General features: G+C 50.5%; 2 protein-coding genes across 4 annotated transcripts in view; one reads left to right on the top strand and one right to left on the bottom strand.

Annotated features, from left to right (window-relative positions):
- Positions 1-302: 302 nt before the first annotated feature.
- Wrap73 (WD repeat containing, antisense to TP73) lies at positions 303-14,533 on the bottom strand. 2 transcript variants are annotated; one of them, XM_004657407.2, is made up of 12 exons: positions 14,405-14,533; positions 12,635-12,787; positions 11,427-11,543; positions 7,469-7,541; positions 5,945-6,048; positions 4,936-5,022; positions 4,501-4,635; positions 4,324-4,401; positions 2,733-2,838; positions 1,339-1,464; positions 812-1,003; positions 303-612 (listed from the first exon to the last, which is right to left on the bottom strand). In XM_004657407.2, exons 1-12 carry the CDS (start codon positions 14,471-14,473, stop codon positions 470-472), a joined length of 1,383 nt encoding a protein of 460 aa, XP_004657464.1. In that variant the 5' UTR covers positions 14,474-14,533; the 3' UTR covers positions 303-469. The 2 variants fall into 2 exon arrangements, with proteins under 2 accessions (XP_004657464.1, XP_045005410.1); XM_045149475.1 differs by lacking the exon at positions 14,405-14,533 and adding an exon at positions 14,129-14,266.
- A 3,007-nt stretch (positions 14,534-17,540) lies between these two features.
- Positions 17,541-20,721, top strand: part of Tp73 (tumor protein p73) — a 92,814-nt gene continuing 89,633 nt past the window's right edge. For both annotated transcript variants that reach the window (XM_004657707.3, XM_045150861.1), the window contains exon 1: positions 17,541-17,604. The gene's annotated coding sequence lies outside the window, so the exon portion shown is untranslated. The remainder of the gene's footprint in view (positions 17,605-20,721) is intronic.

The raw sequence follows: 20,721 nt of genomic DNA on the forward strand, positions 1-20,721 counted from the left end.
AGGCTAGAAACCCGACCTTGACCAATCAGATCTGGGACCTACAGCTGACCATCCCCTTGGGGATGGCCTATGGGGAGCCCTGCCTCAGATGATCTAGTGCAGAAGCCATACTGGTCAAACAGGACCCCCCCCCCCCCCCGTCTTAAATCACTCTAAATACGGGAAAATAGCGAGCCACAGGAATGAATGCAGGTGCCATTCAAAACAGAGCCAGCCACAAATATGGTGGTTGCCACTATTTTGGGGTTATCCTCCAAAGTGAACCTAGAAAACCTTGTGGCTTTCGAAGAAAAGCACCAGCATTCTATAAATCAGCAAACATTTATTTTAAATAAACTTAGAGCTTTATCATACATATTTACAGAAATGCCTTACTGCAGAAGGACGATCACATCACTGAGAACCCGTTCCAAGTGCTGCTGGTTCCTCATTGGGGGCAGGCTGCTGTGCCTCAGTTCTCACTCAGGTCCTAGGCATGGCCATCCCGTTGTCCGCAGGCTGTGCTGACCCCCTCCTTGGTTTCCAGGAAGCAGAGACAGAAGTGATCCTTACTGAGGAGGGCCAAGGAGTCCCCGTTTAAGTGCCAGCACAAAGAAAGTACTGGAAAGTCACCTAGAGAGAGATGGCCAGGTTAGAGAAGTTGGGGGTTCACAGGGAAGGCAGCTGTGCATGAGCTAGGGGGCCTGGTAACCTAGACAAGCAAAGCCAAGCCCCTGCGCTACTGATAAAGTTTAGGGTAGAAAGCTCTTTGTCAGATAAACACTGGGTAGTTCTTTTAGGTTCCTTGATGGACAGAGGGACTCCTTCTCACCTTCTCCAGGCACCTGCACTGACACACATCCTGCCGGAGACCACAGATAGACCTTGCTGACCCCTGTGCAAATGGCCAGCCGTGGCTGTAGTGGGTCCCACTGAAATGAGCGCACTTGGGACAGGTGCTCCAGCACCACAAACAGCCTCAGCTTGTGAATGTCCCAGACCCAGACAGCATTGGGGACATTGTCTGTAAGGGAGCAAAGGAAGATGACATGTCATCACTGGCCCTTTGTAAGAAAACCCTGGCACAGGGCTGGCGCCTACAGGAAAGCAGACTACAGTCTTGTTCTAGTTTTCGTATTTGTAAAGGATTGTAATAACGTAGACAAAAACAGACCACAGGAAGTGCTGCCCTAGACCCTGCTCTTTCAGGATGCATGCTTACAGGAGCAAGCACTGGGCTGACAGTGGAGTCCCGAGCTGCTGGACCATTTCAGATTAGGGAACCCTACATGTTTAATTTCCCACTTATCTCTACTACTGAAGCCAGAGGGTGCAGCTGTCTGCGAGAACGCCACTGACCATTTCTTGTTGCGAGGAAGTAGCTGTCGGAACTGAAAGCCAGCATCCCTATGCCCATCCTCGGGTTTGCTCTGTCGGCCACCGGCTTCAGGGTCTGCAAGGAAACTGGCCCAGAAGCAATCTCATCTGGAACACCAAGGGGGAGGGCATGTTGAAGGCACTGACTAATGGGAGATGTGGAAGGGGGTCGGTGTGGAAGGGACATGGGCAAAGGGAACAGAAATCCTGCTGGAACTAAAAGCATGGGCAGTTTTGCTGACCCCAGGCCAAGTAGCCATCAGCTGTGGTAAGAAGCCTACAAGTCCTCTGGGGGACAGTGGTGCCACTGCCTGCAGGTCCTTGAGTGGGGACAGGGGAGAGAGCAGTTTGGATTCCCACTGAAGTGTAAAGTGGGCAAGCATGCTCCAGATCTACTGCCCCAGCCTGTCTCAGTCATGCCAACAGCTTGGCATGAGTCTGCTACCTCTAGCACCTCAGGGCACAACTGGCCTCTATCACTACTTTCCAGACACAGAAAGGACTACAGCAGAGGCAGTAAGACAGATTCAAGCCAGGAGGAGCGGCACTTTTCAAAGCCAAGTTGCCCTCCAAGTCAAAACTGCCAGTGCAGGCTGCCGACCTTCACATCCTCCACCTGCAGCATGTGCAGAGCAAGCCTTCTCAGCTGCCCATTCCACCGCAGAGATGGGACCCTGGTGCTCAAGCTCCGGGTCATGACAAGCCACCACCGCATTTGGAGCCTCCCCAGTCACTGCCCAACTTCCCCTCTGGCTCATTCACAGAATATTATGCTTCACTTTAAAAAATGCCTTCAGGGCTGCAAGATGGCTCAGTGGTTAAAGGTACTTCTTCATTGCTTCTTCTGCTGGCTTGGGGTTTGATTTGCCCACTACCCACATAAAGTCATGTGCAGAAACAGGCACAGGTGTTTGGAGTTTGTTTGCAGTGCCTAGAGACCCTGGTGCACCCATTCTCATTTTCATATTCTCTCTCTCACACAAATATATTTTTAAAAATATTCCTTCAGGATGCAAGCTGTGAAATCTGGATTCCTAGGGCTTATCTTGACTAACAAACACCACATGGTCTGTGGAGAACACCAACTCCAGCCACTTCAAGACAGACAGGAGGAGGGCACACAGGCTGGGAAGTGGTACAGGAAAGGGAAAGTGGGCTTCACAAGAGTAAAGAATGCTTGTGATGCCAGCACCAAGGAGGTTGAGGCAGGAAGATTGTGAGTTGAAGGCCTGTGAGCTGCAGAGTGAAACCCTATCTCAAAACCTCCCCCAACAAAACTCACCCTGAAATTCACCTGGACAAGGAGGAATCTTATATAGACAGAAAAAGGAAAACAAGCAAACTTCATGGGGAGGACATTGCCCTTGGTGGCTTACATTTGCTCTCTGAGGTGGAGAGGGGACCAGCTACTGCTCGGGGTGGAGGGAAGGACAGACGGCCCAGCCCCAGCTGTGGGCTCTTCTCGGCTTCCTTATACACAACCTGAAAGACATGAAGTGGCTACCAACTGGACTGGGACAGGGTCCAGGAAGTGCAATGTCAGAATCAGATACCACCCATGCTGGGAAGAAGTGGAGCTAGTCTGACCCCTCGTACTGAGGGACAAGCTCAGCTATTTGCTCAGCCATGCTGCCCAGGATACCGTTCAGAAAGAGCTAGTAACTGCGCAGCCAGGTGTTTAGACGGTGAGCACGTCACTCAGGAGCAGGCTGTGTGCACACTCTGAGCAGTGGTAAGTGGGAGAAAGCAGGTGCCAGACCAGAGGCAGCACAAAGGAAGCCAGCAGTAACAGTGGACAGACCAGAGGAGCCAGGCCTGACAGGCTTAGGCTTTTGTTCGGACCTCAAAGGTCCTCAAGGGTCCATGAGGTAAAGGCTACCCTGCCAACCTGTGGCACTACTGGGAGGTAGTGGAACATCGAGGAGGTTAGTTTGTGGGAGGAAGGCAGGCCACTAGGGGTATGTCCTTGAAGGGTATACGGGGACCCTACCCTTTCCTGTCTGCTATGAGGTGAGTAATTCTGCATCACCATGTGCTCCCCACCATGATGCGCTGCCTCACCACAAGCCCAAAGGACCATAGACTGAAACCTCTGGAACTGTGAGCCAAAGTAAACCTCTCTTCCTTTAGGTTATGTCGGTAGCAGTAGTGTGAAGCTGCCACACATTTGGTTAATGGCATGCGCTGCATCCCAGGTATAGAGCCACTACCACAGCACACGGAGCAAAGAGACGAGGGAGGGCATGGACCAGAGGCAAGCCACTGAGGCCTGCAGTGGCCAATGTGTAATCTAAAAAATGCTCAATCGTTGCCCCTGCAAGAGGCTCATCCACCTGAAACCCAGCCTCTGCACAGCTCCTCGCTCCTCCTGGGCCTGCAGCCCCTTCTGTTCCCCATTCTCCTCAGCTCTAACCTCTTTAAATGGGTGAATTCTACAAGAAAAGCAATAGTTTGTTTGCAATCTCCCAGGGTCCAGACCAGTGACCAGCAGGCAGTGGGCACTTGTTAATGTAGCTGAGCAACAGGACACCCTTCCCACTGCAGAAGCCTGGCACTCCCTGGACTCTAGGCCCAGAATACCCCCACCCCAGACCCCATGCAGACACTCCACTCTCCCAGCCCCTTCCCACTCTATCCCATCCCCCTTTCTACAGGGGCAGGGGCTGTCTGCTCTCCTCTGACAGAGCCCCCAGGCACAGTGCCTGGCTCAAAGGCAAGTATGCGGAGTTTTCTGGCAGGGAGCCTAGACCCTTCTGCAGGCAGCAGGTCAAGCCAGGCGTGTCTACCTGGCTGTGCTGGGCAGCAAAGACAGCCTGTGAGCAATGTGACAGGAAATATAGTCTGAAGTGGAACCTGGCACCAGAGATGCCCATTCACAAGGCATGTAAGAGCAGAGAAGGTAAAAAGCAGTTCCAGCAGCACCCAATCCCACTCTGCTCAGAGTGGAAACACACATGGCAGACTTACTGTCTTGGAATTATTAATGGCTGTGGGATGCCCAAACTCAGTGATCATTTTCCAGGTCACATGATTAAGGAGGCGCACCTGAGGAAGGAACGGTGGGAGGATGATATGCAAGCCACTCAAAGGGATACTGGAGCCTGTGGCTCATGTGATTGGCCCTTGCCCTGTACCATCTCCTACCTTTCCATCGTAGCTCCCAATGGCCAGGAACTGACTGCTGGGGCTCCAGGCCACAGACTTGATGCCCAGGGACCACTCGTAGGCACAATATGTGGACAGAAGCCGTCCATCCAAGGAGTAGAGCAGAACCTTGTACTGCAGATGAAACAGACATGTCAGAGGTGCCCAAGTTCATGGCAGTGATGCTTCGGAAGAGGCTCCTGCAGCCAGAGGGAGGCAGTGCAGGAACCATTCTTGTCCTTGAGGTGGGTGGAAGTGAAGTCATCACCAGAGAGGCAGTGGCAGTGTGGAGAAGAGGCGAGATAGTTTATACTTAACAACAGCTGACCCAGGTTCCAGTCAACTGCCCCAGTGCCTGCCTACTGGCTGCACTCAAAAATATGGGTATGTAAGGGTGAATGTTTAAGGGAATGTGTCACTCGTCATGTGTTGTACCTCCAAGCATGTGTCCCACACTGCCAGCACACAGCCATTCGGGGCCCATTCGATTCCTGTGAGGTCCTGTGTGTCCGTATCAAAGTGCTTCCAAAAAGGAAAGAAAAACATGATAATTTGAAAATATAAATATTACATTTACTTACTTATTTGTTTGTTTGTTTCTGAGACTGGGTCTCATGTGTCCTCAGCTTGCCTTGAACTCCCTATGTAGCCAAGGATAACCTTGAATTTCTGATCCTCTTGCCTCCACCTCTAGAATGCTGTAATTACAGGAGTGTGCCACCAAGCCCAGTTCAAGCTGTGCTGGGGTCCAAGGCTGGGCTCTGTGCATGCTAGGTGGGTGCTCCCCCAAGGAAGCGACCTCCTCCGCTCTCGCATTACTTTATAGTTGATGCTTACCACACTCATCACCTCACATGCAGGATGGACAAAACGTCTATATTCTAGCCCTCGAGGCATACTAAAGTCTCTGCATACACACATGAGCTAATCTTATGGTAGGCACAGCCTACCTCCCCCTGCCTCCATGCCCAGGCCTATGTGTATCCATGCCGTTCTCACTTTTCTTTGCCTAGCAAGGCTCACCTGCCTGGGACCCTGCTTCCACAGTGCTCACCCCCTTGGATGCATCTTTAACACTGTGACACTTCAACTGTGCCTACAGGTCTGCAGCCTACACACCTAAAGGGCAGTGTGCTCTGTGCCATACTACTTACCTGAAGTCTTGGCCACGGGTCAGTGTTCAACTCAACTGCCTTCCTTCTAGTGAGGCATACATATAGGCAGATAAACACTCTCAAGTTTGAGGACTCAAAGCTGCACCGCAACTCCTAGTGTATACCATTAGGTCTGGCCCACCTGGTACGTGGGTACTGCTTCAAGTAGCACAGAGCACCCTGCCCTTTCCTCTGGCAACGGGAATCCTGTTGCTCCATCTGGACCAAAGGACTCTGGAACCATCAGAAGTCCACGCCCACCACCTCCTCCCTGTCGGAGGAAAGCCTACCCGAAGAAGCTGCCAGTCACTGCACACGAAGATGCTCACGTAGTCCCTGCAGTCCCGCCTCTCTGCCAAGGCCAAGTACCGGCCGTCCCTGGTGAAAGTTATTCCTGCCAGAGGAAAAGGGGAACTAAAGCCAGGGAGTGGCCAACGGGTAGAGTGGTAACTTCCGAGGAAGGGTGAGACAAAGACAGCAGAGGTGAAAAGAAGGGTGGGGGTGGGGAGTCACACAGGAACCTGAAGAGCAGTGGTGTCTCCCACTCCCAGCAGGTAGGATGGGGCAGCTGTATGGACTGACTTTCAGTGAGTCTGAATGAAACTAAGTGAAAGAACTCAGAGCCTCATCAGTTACCAACGTCCACAAATAAACCACAGTTAGTCCAGGGATGTCAGTTTATCCAAAGCCAGCTTGGGGCTGGGAAGACAGCTCAGTGGTTAAAGGCACTTGCTCACAATGCCTGCTGGCCCAGGTTTAACTCCCCAGATACGTGATGTAAGACCACATAAAGCCAGATGCAAAAACTGGAACATGCATCTGGAGTTTGTAGTGGCAAGAGAACCTGGCATGCTCACAGCCTCTCTCAAATAAATTAAAAAATAAAACTTTTAAAAAATGCATGCTACTTAATTTCTTCTTTTTCTACTTTTGAACATAATGATCTGTAAGCACTAAGGTGAAGAGGAGAGCTTAGAAAAAACCTTTGCTCGAAGGCAACTTTCTTCCAGTTTTGTTAACCTAAAGCCCAGAAAAAAGTCCCCAGATAGTAAAAGCAATACTTCCACTCAGGAAAGGTGTATGCCCTCTGGAGACACAGTAACATTTAAACTACAAAAATTAAACTAAACTTACACTTGCATCTCATTTCAATGTCATTGCCAAACCACTGGTGACAAATGAGGAAAACAGTAACATCGCCCAGGGTGTGGCGCTCTGCATCTCTCACACGCATCACTGCAGTTTCTGCATTCAAGAGCAGCATACCCATAGTGTCATCTGAGCGTTCTGCTGAGCCGCCACCCATGTCCTCCCAGAGGGCCGTGTGACTCAGTGGGGAGAAGATCTTCATCATTCTTCCCTCCTCTGTGGTGCTCAGATGTGACAGGTCATGAGCTCAACAGGGGTTAGTGAGTTGAAGGTGACAGTGAGAAGCCTTGAGGTGAGTCCTCTAGGCCCCAGCAGAAGGAATCTGAGCGAAGGGGCTCCTCAGATGCCACTTCTGTCTGCCATCAGCCACAGCATGCTGTCTGATCGAGGAGCTAGCATGGAGGGCTCTGTCTCACAGAGACTCAGATGGCCAGTGAAAGGGTCCTGGTCTTACAGAGAGGCACAGGGTGAGAGGACCCAGGAGTCACCAGGAGGTCATCAGCGGGCACAGAGAACGCTACAAGAGATGGAGGTCAACTAGGAGAGAATGGAGGCTGGCTGGGAGCAAGAAAGCTGCTACAGCTACTTTTGTCTATGGGGAGGTCTCTGTGACAGAAGGCCCACAGCCCAGAACTGCTACAAACACGTGGCTCTGGCAGACTCACCCTGCTGGCAGGCTTTGGGATACTTGATGTAAGACACGGATTTTGTGCACAGCGACCACACAGTTATCCGCAGCTGCAGAGGAAAGGGAGAGAAAGAAACTGGCATGTATTCAGCCATCTTCAGAAACATTCTTGAAGCATACATCAGTCCCTGGTCCCCAAACAAGATTTACTACCGACGTAAAGACATTTTCCTGACAGTGACAGCATCCAAACATGAATTTTGCTATTCTTATTTCAGTGACCTTGGCACTGTATCTACCTCTCACAAGAGCTGAGCATCCTGAAGTTAAGCAAGTTGCATTTTAGCCATTTCAAAGTGATCACCTTTTTACATGTTATCATAAGCCTAGTTTTGTTTTGTTCTGACGGTGCTGGGGGGGGGAGGATGTAGTGCCTTGCAAATGCTAGGTGAATGATGAGTTACTTTTGGAGCCCTAGTTTTATTTATTTATTTATTTATTTTAGCTAACTATAGGCTACTCACAACATATTCTAAAATTTCAGGACACAGAAAAAATGAAAGTGAAAGGCCATAATGACCTAAACCAAAAGAAAAGTGAAACATATTACTACCATGACACAGCCTTAACACAAACTAACCACAGAAGCAAAAGTTCGTAATGTACAATCCAGTTCTCAGGAAAACAGTGGACCTTGTTTTACTCTGAAAACAGTCGAGAAGCTGTTCTACATCTGTATGCAGCTAGAAACCCAGCCTCAAAACTGTATGTAGGGGCTGGACAGCTGGTTCAGTGGGCCAAGCACAAGTCACACAAGCATGCGGGCCTAAGTTCAGACCCTCAGCACCTACCTAAGAGCCAAGTGTAGCAACTCACCTATAATCCCATCATGGGGAGGGGAGGCAAAGACAGGAGGGTCCCAAAGGCATGCTCTCAAACTAGTCTAGCCTGATCAGTGAGCTCTAGGTTCAGTACAAGACACTCTCAGAAAATAGAGAGGAAGCAACTAAGGAAGACCCTCAACATTGCCCTCTGGTCTTCCCATGTGCCCACACACACCCAAACATGCCAATGTACCCACACATATACAAACATGTACACCCAGGCACACACCACACACACACACACACACACACTTAAAAAAGGTTCAGTGGTTAAACATGCTTGCTTGCAAGGTATGACAGCCTGAGGTTCAATTCCACAGTACCACATGCACTAAGTGGCACAGGCGTCTGGAGTCTGCAGTGGCAGGAATCCCTGGCCCACCCATACTCACTTGCTCTGTCTGCTTCTTTATCTTTCTCTCACTCTCAAATAAAGACTATATATATGTATATATGTATATATATATACACATACATATATAAAAGAGGCATGAAAATATGTTACAAAAACTTAGTAGTTTAAATACAATGGACTGGCACATAATTGGACCAAAAATTGGAACACAGCTGAAAACCAGGAAAGATCCTGGAGGTGCAGAGGAATCTGGATGGTGCTTGATGCAGCTGGTAAGGTGGTCCAGGCCTCACACCGCACACCAATGTATACTCAGGGATGCAGACCAGATCAGTGAAGCACGTCTGCAAAAAGAGATCTATGAAAGCACTCAATCTCACAATCATTAGAGAAACGAACACAAAACCACACTGTAGTGTCATTTTAGTTAGTGCTATTGTGTGGGCAATCATTTCAAGTCCTGATGAAACATGTCCAGCTATGCTAGCCAAGCAGGACCCTCTATGAGAGGATTTCTGGATGTCACTAGGAGATACAGGTGATATATACCACAAGCCTCTCCAAACTCAAATGCCCAGAGGCACCATAAACAAATCTAAAAACAATGTTGGGGACAGGGATAAGGAAATGCCCTGGCATTTGATGTATGAATCTACAATGTCATCCATGCCATCTTGGTACATTTAAATAAAGAGCAAACCAGTGTTCATCTACATATTGAAAAGGAGTCAGGTAGCTCTTTTAGGCAGTTAGGGTAACCCCTGAAAGTAAAAGAGCAGGACAGTCTGCACTTGCTAGTGATCAAAGGATGATCTGACTTCTTATCTCTTGCCTGGTTCCTATACCTGTTTTTCCACAAACAACCTGACCCCACCTGGGAGGGAGGTCACTCCAGGATTTAAAACTAAACATAACATTGTGGTTGGTCAAGCTTAGACCCCATGACTTGGCATCATGGGTAGCCTCTTCCTGAGACAGCTCCTAGCCCTAACCAATCAACTGTCCCTCTGGTTCACCTGAGCCAGAAGGGAGGGCCCACCACCATAAGGTTATAAATACGTTTGTAGGGGGAGGATAAGGTCTCTGTGCTGTCTGACCACTTCAGAACTTTTAGCTACGGGCGAGTTCCTCCTCAGAACTGGGCCAGGCTCAGGGAGAGCACTCCCTTCCCCCAGCCCTTAGTCTCCACATGGGCTCTTTACCTCCTCCAGCTCCCCACATAGCAGGTGCTCTCTGAACTTTCTTTTCTTCCTTTCCTTCAACCATTTCTTCCTTCTTCCCTTCTCCTTCCTTCTTTCCTTCCCTTCTTCCTTCTTCCTTCCTTCTCCTCCCCTCCCCTCCCCTCCCTTCCTAACTTTCTTCTTTCTTTGATTTTTTTTTTTTTTTGAGTTAGGGTCTCACTCTAGCTCAGGCTGACCTGGAATTCACTCTGTAGTCTCAGGGTGGCCTCGAACTCACAGCAACCCTTCTACCTCTGCTTCCCAAGTGCTGGGATTAAACTTTTCTTTCTTTTTTCTCCATGGTTATCCCAGGCCCACCATATGAACTCTCAAGCCAGGTAGGTGTCTTTCCTTGGTTCTGTATTTCCCTCAATAAATATAGTAATTTAATAATTTTCTTTCTCAGTCTAATTATATTCAATTCTTTCATTAAAATTAGATTGGGTTTGGGATTCAAGGACTTCCCTAAACCCCTAGTACCCCATTACATATAAATCCCCAAACTATCCAAAGAGTGAGAGTAGTTCACACACCATCCAGGCTGGTGGAGGCCTCTGGATGAATGGGACTCTGGAGGCCTGGAGTGTCCTGTCAAGGATGTTGTGAGTGCCTCCTGTGACTTGCTACACCACGAGCATACTGCACCTCTTTTCTTGTTGCCCTGGAAGAAGGCAGGGCCTCCTTCATACTCTAGCATACCCGCACATGGGGATCTATGCAACCCAACAGTCCTGAGAGTGATCACATGTGGTCCTAACTCATGTACTGGTGGATGGGGGCCTAGAGGGTCACTTCTTGGCCAGTGACCACAGGTGGTAGTAATTTAAATCTGTGAAAATCTATGGACATATTTCAGTGCCTTACATCAAGAGCTCACAGGATTCTGCTACACCTAACCTTAACAGTCACTCTAAAACTGTCAGCAAAGTAGCACAGCCCTAGTTGCTGGCCAGTGTCAACTATATGAAGTCTGTACAGTTTACTCTGTTCAGCATTATGCAATGCAGGTGCCCAATAAAGCCATCTACACCTTTTCCAATCATAAACTTTATAGAGGGCAACTTTTGCTTTGAGCCATTAAACAAGTAGATGAGGCTGAGTCCACACCATGAGCCCAATCTAGAGGTTGGATTTTGTTCCACACACACCAGTAAGCTTGAAGACTGCTGGGCAAGACTATGTGAAAAACTCATGCTCTTGCACCATTCCTGGAGCCCACAGTATACACACAACACCCCCGGCATGCATGAAGAAGTGGTGGCCAGTGTATTGAATGACCATCCTAACATCTTAAAGGAAAGATACACAAGTTCATGTTAAAGCTCATTTCCTATTGTTGAATTCAAGACTGAATCCTTCAAAATATAAGTTTAAAATCTTGTGTTTTATCTTTTTTAATTGCATAAAATCATTATATACCTCACAGGTGGCTTATAAGACTCCAACCAGCAGTTGACTGGCTCCTCTGGAGCCCGAGCTTTCATGCTCCCAGACTGTTTCAGGCACAGATGATGGAATCACATTTGGTTAACTTACGTGGAATTCTGTTGTATTCAGAATATGGCGTCCATCCGGGCTCCAGCAAGAAGCAACCAGCCCTGCAGAGCCCTCGTCGATTTTGCAGTGCCATTCTGGCTGCTCCAGCGACCAGACCTTAGTTCATAAAAGAAACATAACAATTGCAAACTAATATATGATCCAATGAGCCCTGTGAAGGGCAGAAAACTGCCAACTGAGTTAGGCAGAAGGAACTTGGAACCTGCCAGCATGGGGCAATGGCTCTAGGTCCCACACCACAGCAAGCCACACTTGTTGGCAATGTCCTTTTGTTGTACCTTTGAAACCAACTGTTCCTACTGCATTCCTAAACCCTTGCTTAGGCTTTGGTGCATAACAAAGCTCTGCTTTCTGAAATACCTGTCCAAGGTGCTACACTGCACTGCACTGGTAAATACCTCCTGCTATGAGTGACACTTGCTCAGAGACAGCAGAGATTATAGTGTCACATTTTTAATATTTTTTAAAATTTTTATTTATTTATTTGAGAGCGACAGACACAGAGAGAAAGACAGATAGAGGGAGAGAGAGAGAATGGGCGCACCAGGGCTTCCAGCCTCTGCAAACGAACTCTAGACGCGTGCACCCCCTTGTGCATCTGGCTAACGTGGGACCTGGGGAACCGAGCCTTGAACCGGGGTTCTTAGGCTTCACAGGCAAGCGCTTAACCACTAAGCCATCTCTCCAGCCCTAGTGTCACATTTTTAAAGTATCTGGATTAAACTATTAGAGAGCATCAAAGTTTTTTTTGTTTTGTTTTTTTTTTCCCTCTGAGAGGTAGGGTCTCTCTCCAGCCCAGATGACCTGGAATCCACTACGTAGTCTTAGGGTGGCCTCGAATTCACCATGATCCTCCTACCTCTGCCTCCTGAGTGCTGGGATTAAAGGCCTGCACCATGCCTGGCTGAGCATGGAAAAAAAGGACTTTGAGCTCCATTGCCCTTTTTCCCAAAAAGACAAAGTAACTCCTGCCTGGTGGCACTCCCAGAATTTCCTAACTCTAATTCTACCTCAAAGTACACATGCCACATACCTCATGGCACCCCACTGACATGTGGTGCACACTGAATGAACTCCCGTCTATGTGTGGCACACACCTGTATCAGCCCCATCTACGCATGACATGTAACTACATGAATTTCTTGTGTCACCCAGACGCACAAGCCCCATCTATACATGACACACACCTGCACGAGCCCCCGTCTATACATGGCACACAGGATGAACAGGGAGTCTGCCGACCACTCTATATGCTGTATCTGGTCCAGGCATGTGTACAGCTGAAGGATCTGAAGGGTCTTCACCTCCCGGATCACTAACCGGTACTGGACACAGGAAGCCTAAAAAGCCGTAAGAAAATATGTGGTTGACATTGTCTACCTTGCAGGAAGGGGCTTTCAGAATGTCAGCACCACCTGTCAGTGACTATTTCCTTCCCTCTGATACACCTCCTATCTGCACAGCTTCAGGGTAACCACTGGTTACACAGCTCATTCTAAAAATAAGAATTAAGTCAAAACACATGAAGTAAGTTTTAAAATTCTATTACTCTGGTTTGATCATTACACACTATACACAAGTATTATTATCAAACAGTATCCCATAAATTTACACAATTAAAAACTTTAAACAAATATTTTACTATTCATGCCGGGTGTGGTGGTGCACACCTTTAATCCCAGCACTCGGGAGGCAGAGGTAGTAGGATTGCCGTGAGTTCAAGGCCACCTTGAGACTACGTAGTTAATTCCAGGTCAGCCTGGACCAGAGTGAGACCCTACCTTGAAAAACAACAACAACAAAAATAAACAACAGCAACAACAACAAAAAATATTTTACTATTCATTTGAGAGACAGACAGAGGCAGCAGAGAATGGGCATGCTAGGGCCGCTAGCCACTGTAAACAAACTCCGGAGACATACACCACCTTATGCATCTGTCTTTATGTGGGTACTGAGGAGTCAAACATGGGTCCTTGGGCTTTTCAAGCAAGTGCCTTAACCGCTTAGCCACCTCCTCCAGCGCTCCCAATTCTTAAAATATTTCTGTTTATTTGCAAGCAGAGAAGGGGGGTGGAGAATGGGTGCACCAGGGCCTCCATCACACTGCAAAGGAACTCCAAATGCATGTGCCACAGTGCATCTGGCTTCATGTGGGTACTGGGGAATTGAACCTGGGTCGACAGTCTTTGCAAGCAAGCACCTTTAATAGCTGAGGCATCTCCCCAGCCAGAACCACACTTTTTTTGTTGTTTGTTTTTCAAGGTAGGGTCTCCCTAGCTCAGGCTGACCTGGAATCACTATTGAGGGTGACCTTGAACTCATGGCGATCCTCCTACCTCTGCCTCCCGAGTGTTGGGATTAAAGGCATGCACTACCACGCCCGGCACCACACTTTTTTTTTTTTTAATATAGGGCATGTTTTTCCTTCCCTCTACTGTTTTCCAATGTCAACTATCCATCTCCCCGATCTGTCCATAAACTGATCATATACCAAGTGTACTTAGAAACTTCCAAGTTATAGCACAAGGACTTAAGCACTATCCTGTCACCCGCAGAGCAAACACCTAAAACCCTGCCACCAGGACAGTTCTTTGAATCCGGGCAGAATATTACCTATTTAAATCCTCTGCATGTGGTCAAGACGGAGGAAAGGCAGGACAGCGAAGGATCCCACTTACCAGCTCACAGGCAAGAAAATGCTACACGTGCGTTAAGAGACAATAACAATGATCTGACGTCGCCCATGCCTTCAAATGTGAGAAGACAACCCCGCCTGCTCCGACTATCGTAGACTGGAACATCTGCGCGGGAAAGCGGGCACCTGCCCCGGTCCCACACCGACCTGGGGAACGTGCCTTGCCCGGGTTCCAAACCCACCCGGAGCACCTGTCCAGAGCACCCGCCAGGGTCGGGCCCCCCCCCCCCCCCACGAGTGCCCTCGCGCCGCGGCTTACCAGGTACTTCCCGTCAGGGGAGAACCTGCAGAGCAGGCCCGAGAGTTTGAACACCTCGGAGAAGTTCATGGCCGCTGCCAGCCGCGGGACCGACCCGCGTCGGAGAGCACCGAGCGCCCGCAACCGCCGCGGGTCGCGGCCGGAAGTAGGGTGGCGGAAGGCAGCCACAACCTATGAGAACCTTAGGCAGACGCGCGGCATTGTGGGGCATGGAGTCCGCGGCGGTGCCTTAAAGGCGCCGCGGTCCATAGCGCCAGCCTGTTCGAGGAGCGCAGGACTGGCTGCGCAGCGAGCTGCGGAATTCAGACTTCAGACTTCAGAGAAACCACTATAGAAATGTGTTCCCTAGCGTTACATGGGACATAGGCCTGTGTTTGTACACATATGTTCATATGTAAATGTAAATATATACTTATGGGGGGAAGGGTCTTAGATTTTTTTTTCTTTTTGAGGCAGCGTCTCCTCTAGCCCAGGCTGATGTGGAACTCACTATGTAGCCTAGACTGACTGGGCTGGAGAGATGGCTTAGTAGTTAAGGCACTTGCTTGCGAAGCCTAAGGACCCAGGTTTGATTCCCCAGCACCCACATAAGTCATATGAACAAGGTGGCACATTTGCAGTGATTGGAGGCCCTGGCATACCCATTCTCTCTACTTGCCTCTCTCGCTAATAAATAAGTAATAAATGACATGTAGTAATAAATGACATGTACTTTTTAAAAGTCTACATGCTTGTTGTCTGGCCAAAAGAAAACAGGAAAATTAAAGGAAAAAGGAAAATGTTAAGAAGCAAGTAAAAGGCTGGGGAAATGGCTCAGTGGGCACAGAATTTACAGTGATCCTCCTACCTCAGCCTCCCTTTCGTTGGGATTAAAGGTGCGAACCACCTTGCTTGGGTTCATATTTATGTTTATGTATACGTATGTGGGCTACATATATTTACTAACAGTGTCTACAACAATATATTTTAGATATTTTTGTATCTTATATATTTATGCACTATATCTCATATAAGCAAAAGTATTGCTTTGTTTGGGATTCTGTTTCTTAACGAAGTTGGGGACCACGTGCAGTGTGACCTCGTCTCAGGCTCTGGAACTTCTAGGGACGACGAATTCCTGACGCTGACCCGGCTGAGCGGACGTGTGAGGTCATCGTGTTGGTTCGGCTTACGAATCCGATTCGGACGCACTTTTTTTTTTTTTTTTTTGATTTTTCGAGGTAGGGTCTCACTTTAGTCCAGGCTGACCTGGAACTCACTATGCAGTCTCAGGGTGGCCTTGAACTCACAGAGATCCACCTACCTCTGCCTCCCGAGTGCTGGGATTAAAGGCGTGCACCAACCACGCCCGGCTGTTGGACGCACTTTTAACGAGGACTGCGTCGCTCCTCACGTGGGCCTGCAACCCCGCTTCGGCACCTGTTCCGCTCTGCAGACCCTCAGGCGCTCCCCAAGGCATGTAAGTTTACTCTCGATCATGCTGGGTCCCAGACCCTGTGACCCATAGGCTTCCCCATTCTCCGGCTCATGAAGGCTGTTAATTGTCCTAGCCCCCCCCCCCCCACAAGCAACCCTGTAGCCCACCGTTTATGGCAGACGCTGCCACCCGCGTGGGGTCCTTGATTTGGGAGAGTCAAGCCTTGATCTGCATCCTCCTCGAACCGCGCAGCTTTTAGCTTCTGCCTGCTTCTCACGGAATGTGGATCCAACTTAGTGGAAGGAATCCATGGGGATGCTTGCAAGTGCCATGTGTGGGCAGTGCTGGTCATCATTACTCTTATTATTAGTGTGTGTGTGTGTGTGTGTTCCCAAACAGTCCCAATCTCCTCTTTGGTATTCGTCTTTGGGTTCCCACTCCGCAAACACCAGGCGAGCAATAGCTAATTGTGGAAGTCAGTCTGACGCCAGGACAGGGCTCCGAGCGCTCGGGAGGACTCCGTTTACACCAGCCCGTCTCTTGTGCGGCCACTTCGAGGGCGAGTGGGGATTTGGTGGGTATCGGCAACCGTGCAAAACCAGACAGGGGGGCGCACCAGCGTCCAAGAGCAGCTCACTGCAAGTGTCCATCGCCAAGTGCGGCTCCTGGACTTCAAGCCTGGAGCCTGTGTAAGGGGATGAGGGTCTGGGGACCCTCACCGGCCCAGAGGGGAGGCGAATGGGATGCAGCGGGTGCCTCCAGCCAGAGAGAAGCCCTGTTTAGCCCAAAGTTTATTCTGTGTGTTCACTTCGTGGACACCTGTGTCACGCGGGACACCAACCCCCGCGTTAACCCAGAACAGAATCTGGAACCTGGGGCCAGGTGCCTGGCACTGTCAGGGAGGGAGCTGGTGCCCCCGCAGTGGTCTTGTCCTGAAGGCGCCATCGGCCCCACTTGTCAGAATAGTCGCACCCTAAGAGTCTCCACGGGATCCTCTTGGCTGGTGGGGTTGGGAGGCCTTGGCTAGGCAAACGGAGTTGGGGCTGTCTTCGACAGAGGACACCCGCTGATGCTGCCAGAATGGACAACGATACTTCCCATGCCTGAGTTTTCAGTCCTGGTCACAGTGCCAGGCCTGCCCCGGGCTAGGGCGGACCCCTGGTGGGCGCAGCTACCTGGCAGCCAGCCCCCAGTGCTTCCGTCCCTTGGATCGCGAGGCAGTGCCGTAGGGCAGCGAGGGGCGACATGGATCCGGGAGAACGCCTGGCAGAGAATCGCGGGCGTCCTGTGCCCCGTCTGCACCTGTGTCCGCCCCCCTGACCCTTACGCACTCTGGCTGGCACCCTCAGTCCAATGGGAGGTCGCCGCCGCGTCCCGCCAGCCCCTGGGGGCCCCGGGCTCCCTACCGGCATCCGGCTTTCCTCTGGCAATCCCGCCAGGGCTCAGCTGGGCGACGCGCGCCAAACGGCGGCGGGAAGGAGGCGGGGTGGCGCGGGACCTGGACCCAGCCTCGGTCAGGGCCAGCTGGGGAGGCGGAGCGCGGCTGGGAGCCCAGGGCCCCGGAGCCACGGCTCCTCCCGCCGCTGCTGGGTGCCCGCGCCGCCTTCCCGCCGGCCGACCGCGAAGGGCGCTAACGCCCGCGGCCGCCTCCTCCCCGCCCGCGGCCCGCCCCGCGCCCATATAACCCGCCTCCGGGCCGGGCGGCCAGCCCGCCTCCCAGCCCGCGCCCATCCCCGAGCCAGGCCCGCTCGCACGCCCATGTCCCGGGCTCGGGACACCGCAGGTAGGCAGCGCCGGGACCCGCGCCGTCGTCCCGGCCGGCTCGGCTCGTTTCCGAAGCTGGGATGGGGCGGGGAGGAGGGGAGCGCGCGCCACAGTGGCGACACCCGGTCCCGCGGAGTTCCAGCGGACCCCCTGACCCCGCGCTAGGGGCCGGAGGGGACCAGAGTGGAGCGGCGAGGAGACGCGGGTTCCCGGGAGCCGCGCGCGCTGCAGGCCCAGCCTCCTGCCCACCCCGTCTACCTGGTTGCCAGGATGCTTCAGCCGTCCCCGGAGAGGGTTGGGCTCGGATACCGTTTGGGAGGTGCACGGGTATCCCTTCCGCAAGGAAGTCAAGTCCCTACCCAAAAGCTAAAGACGACCGGGTCGTGGGCATGGAGAAAGCAAAACCTGCCAGCAGGTGCCCTGACAGTAACGGGGCCCCACGGACTGGGCTGTGGTAGGGTGCGGCTGTTCGGGTGTTTACCTGCGTTCCCCTTGGAGAACGAGGCTTGGAGATCAGGGTGGGGCCACCGGGGAGACACCGGCCCCTTTTCTCCTGGCTGTCGAGCCATTCCTTCTGAACTGGACAGGGCAGCTATATTGACCATCTTCAGAGCTGGCCGTTGAGAGATGAGCGTACCCCACATACACAGAAGGACAGCAGCTAGACTGTCTCCAGCCAACTAGGGGCGGGAAACTAGAGTGCACCGCTGACTTCTGACCCAGGGACCCTTAGTTCAGTGTGCAGCGGTCTGTTTATGAACGAAGCGGACACGTGGCATCCAGGTCCCCTGAACATAACAAATGGGTGGGGGATGTTTTATGGTCATTATTACTGTTTGTTTCACTCTGATGATCAGCTTTGGAGGAAAGTGAGGAGCAGAAACAAAATGTATTGCAGACCCTCGTTTGGTGTGTTCTGATCACTGAGCCCCCATCCTTCATCTTACTCAACAAAAGATGTTTTACACTGCTTTGAGGACCCAGACAAGTGTTTGAAATTTTACCATCGACGAATTTACAGATTATGTATGTATTTTATTTTTTCCGAGGTATGGTCTCACTCTGGCTCAGGCTGAACTGGAATTCACTCTGTAGTCTCAGGGTAGCCTTGAACTCATGGCGCTTCTCCTACCTCTGCCTCCCGAGCGCTGGGATTAAAGGCGTGCGCCACCATGCCCAGTTTCTGTATGTAATTTAAAAAATTAAATTAAAAAGCATTTTTGAGGTAGGGGCTCACTCTGTAGTTCAGGCCTCAAACTCGCAACGATTCACCTGCTTCAATGCTGGGGTTAAAGGTGTGCACCACCATGCCTGGCTAGGATTATGCAGGCAACTTTTTAAACGATTTTTTTTATTCTTTGACAATTTCATACATTGATCTAATGTATTTTAATCACATTTGTCGCCATTACCCTCTCTAACTCCCTCCCCCTCCCATCGAGCCCCTTCCTCTTCAGCTAGTCTTCCTCTTGCCTTTGTGTGTGTGTCTGTCTATCCCCCACTGAGTTTAATCGGGGGTTGCTTGCACAAGTCTGGGTGGCGATTGTGTATGTAATTAAAAAAAAAAATAGGAGAAAAAGCTTCAAAGGTAGCTGGGCATGGTGGTTCACCCCTTTAGTCCCAGCAGGAGGCTGAGAAGAGTTTGGGGCTGCAGAGTGAATGCCAGGTCAGCCTGGGCTAAAGAGAGAGACCCTGCCTCCAAACAAAACAAAACAAAAAAGTTTCAAAGGTGTTCACCCGTTAGTTGTACAGCCCGAAATGGGCTACAGGTGGGCCTGGATGAGGCTCATTGGCAGGTGCCTGTGGGGCACTGACTGTCCTATGATCCTTCTAGTGAAGGCTGTGGGGAGCAGTCTGCTCATTCAGATGGGCCACCCCTTGGGAAACATTCTACTGGAAATCAGGCACAGAGTTCAAACACCTCTTTCTCCCGTGGACTTGCAAGTTGCTTAGCCCCTTAGAGCCCCAGTTTGTCCATCTGCATGTAGGGTCATAAGTATCTGCCTTGTAGGGTCAGGAGAAGAGGAAACAGAGTGCCATATCCCAGTGCTCAAAAGAGTGCCTGGCACACACCCAGTGGCCCCAAATGTGAAAGCTTGGGGTTCCAGGGGCTGCTCCAGGACTGGGTGGGCCAACAGCCCTGGAGGGAGAGTCAATTCCCTGGTAGACTCAAGGAGGAGTTGCGGCAACGAGGCAGGAATCTGTTCATGACCTGGGTGGAGGCAGATGACATCTGTCAGGGACACGTCCTGCACATGGATGCCCCTGTTCAGTGTTTATTTATAGAGCATGCCCCACCCAGATCCTGAAATGGACTTAAAATGCTGCCACATGCAAAGGAGCATAGCTGAGGCAGACATGGAAAAGGGAGACAGAGGGCCATGGAAGAAGAGACACACTCCAAAGATTGGAAGAGCCCGGGGACATGGTAATCCTGAAATTCTGAGCACCCAAAAGTGAAATCTTTTTTTTTTTTTGCTTGTTTTTGGTTTATGAAAACTGCATGCTCATCTCAATGGGAAGTTGTTTTCTTTCTCCAAATTCAAGGGCATCTTATCACCTGGAAACTTATCTGAATAATACTATACACATGGCAAATCTGGTATTTTCACAGAGAGAGAAAGAGAAAGCCAGACCTCTCAGAACTCCCTTCATAAGCTGCTTTTAAACAACCACCATTTGTGGTAGCTTTCTAGTTTCTAGTTTGGTGAGAGCTAAGGCAATATTTTATTTTATTTATTAAATATTTTTTATTTATTTGCAAGCAGAGACAGAGAGGGAGAAAGAGGGAGAGGAGAATGAATGAGAATGGGTATGCCAGGGTCTCTTGCCACTGCAAATGAACTCCAAATGATGCACCACGTTGTGCATCTGGCTTTACATGGGTACTGGGGAAATGAACCCAGGCCATCAGGCTTTCGAAAGTAAGTGCCTTTAACCACTGAGCCATCTCACCAGCCCTAAGCCAACATGTGTTCTCTTGATTCATTTCAACAGCAAACAAGAAACTGTGATGGGGAATCACAGGGCAGTTATGCATCCGCCCCTGATACCTGGAACTTGTTTCTGTCTGAGTGTGAGGAAAGCCGTGTAGCATGGTGACTGCCACTCACTCCAGGTAGTAGCAGTTCTCACC

This window comes from Jaculus jaculus, chromosome 5 (assembly GCF_020740685.1).
Source record: "Jaculus jaculus isolate mJacJac1 chromosome 5, mJacJac1.mat.Y.cur, whole genome shotgun sequence".
NCBI lineage: Eukaryota > Metazoa > Chordata > Mammalia > Rodentia > Dipodidae > Jaculus > Jaculus jaculus.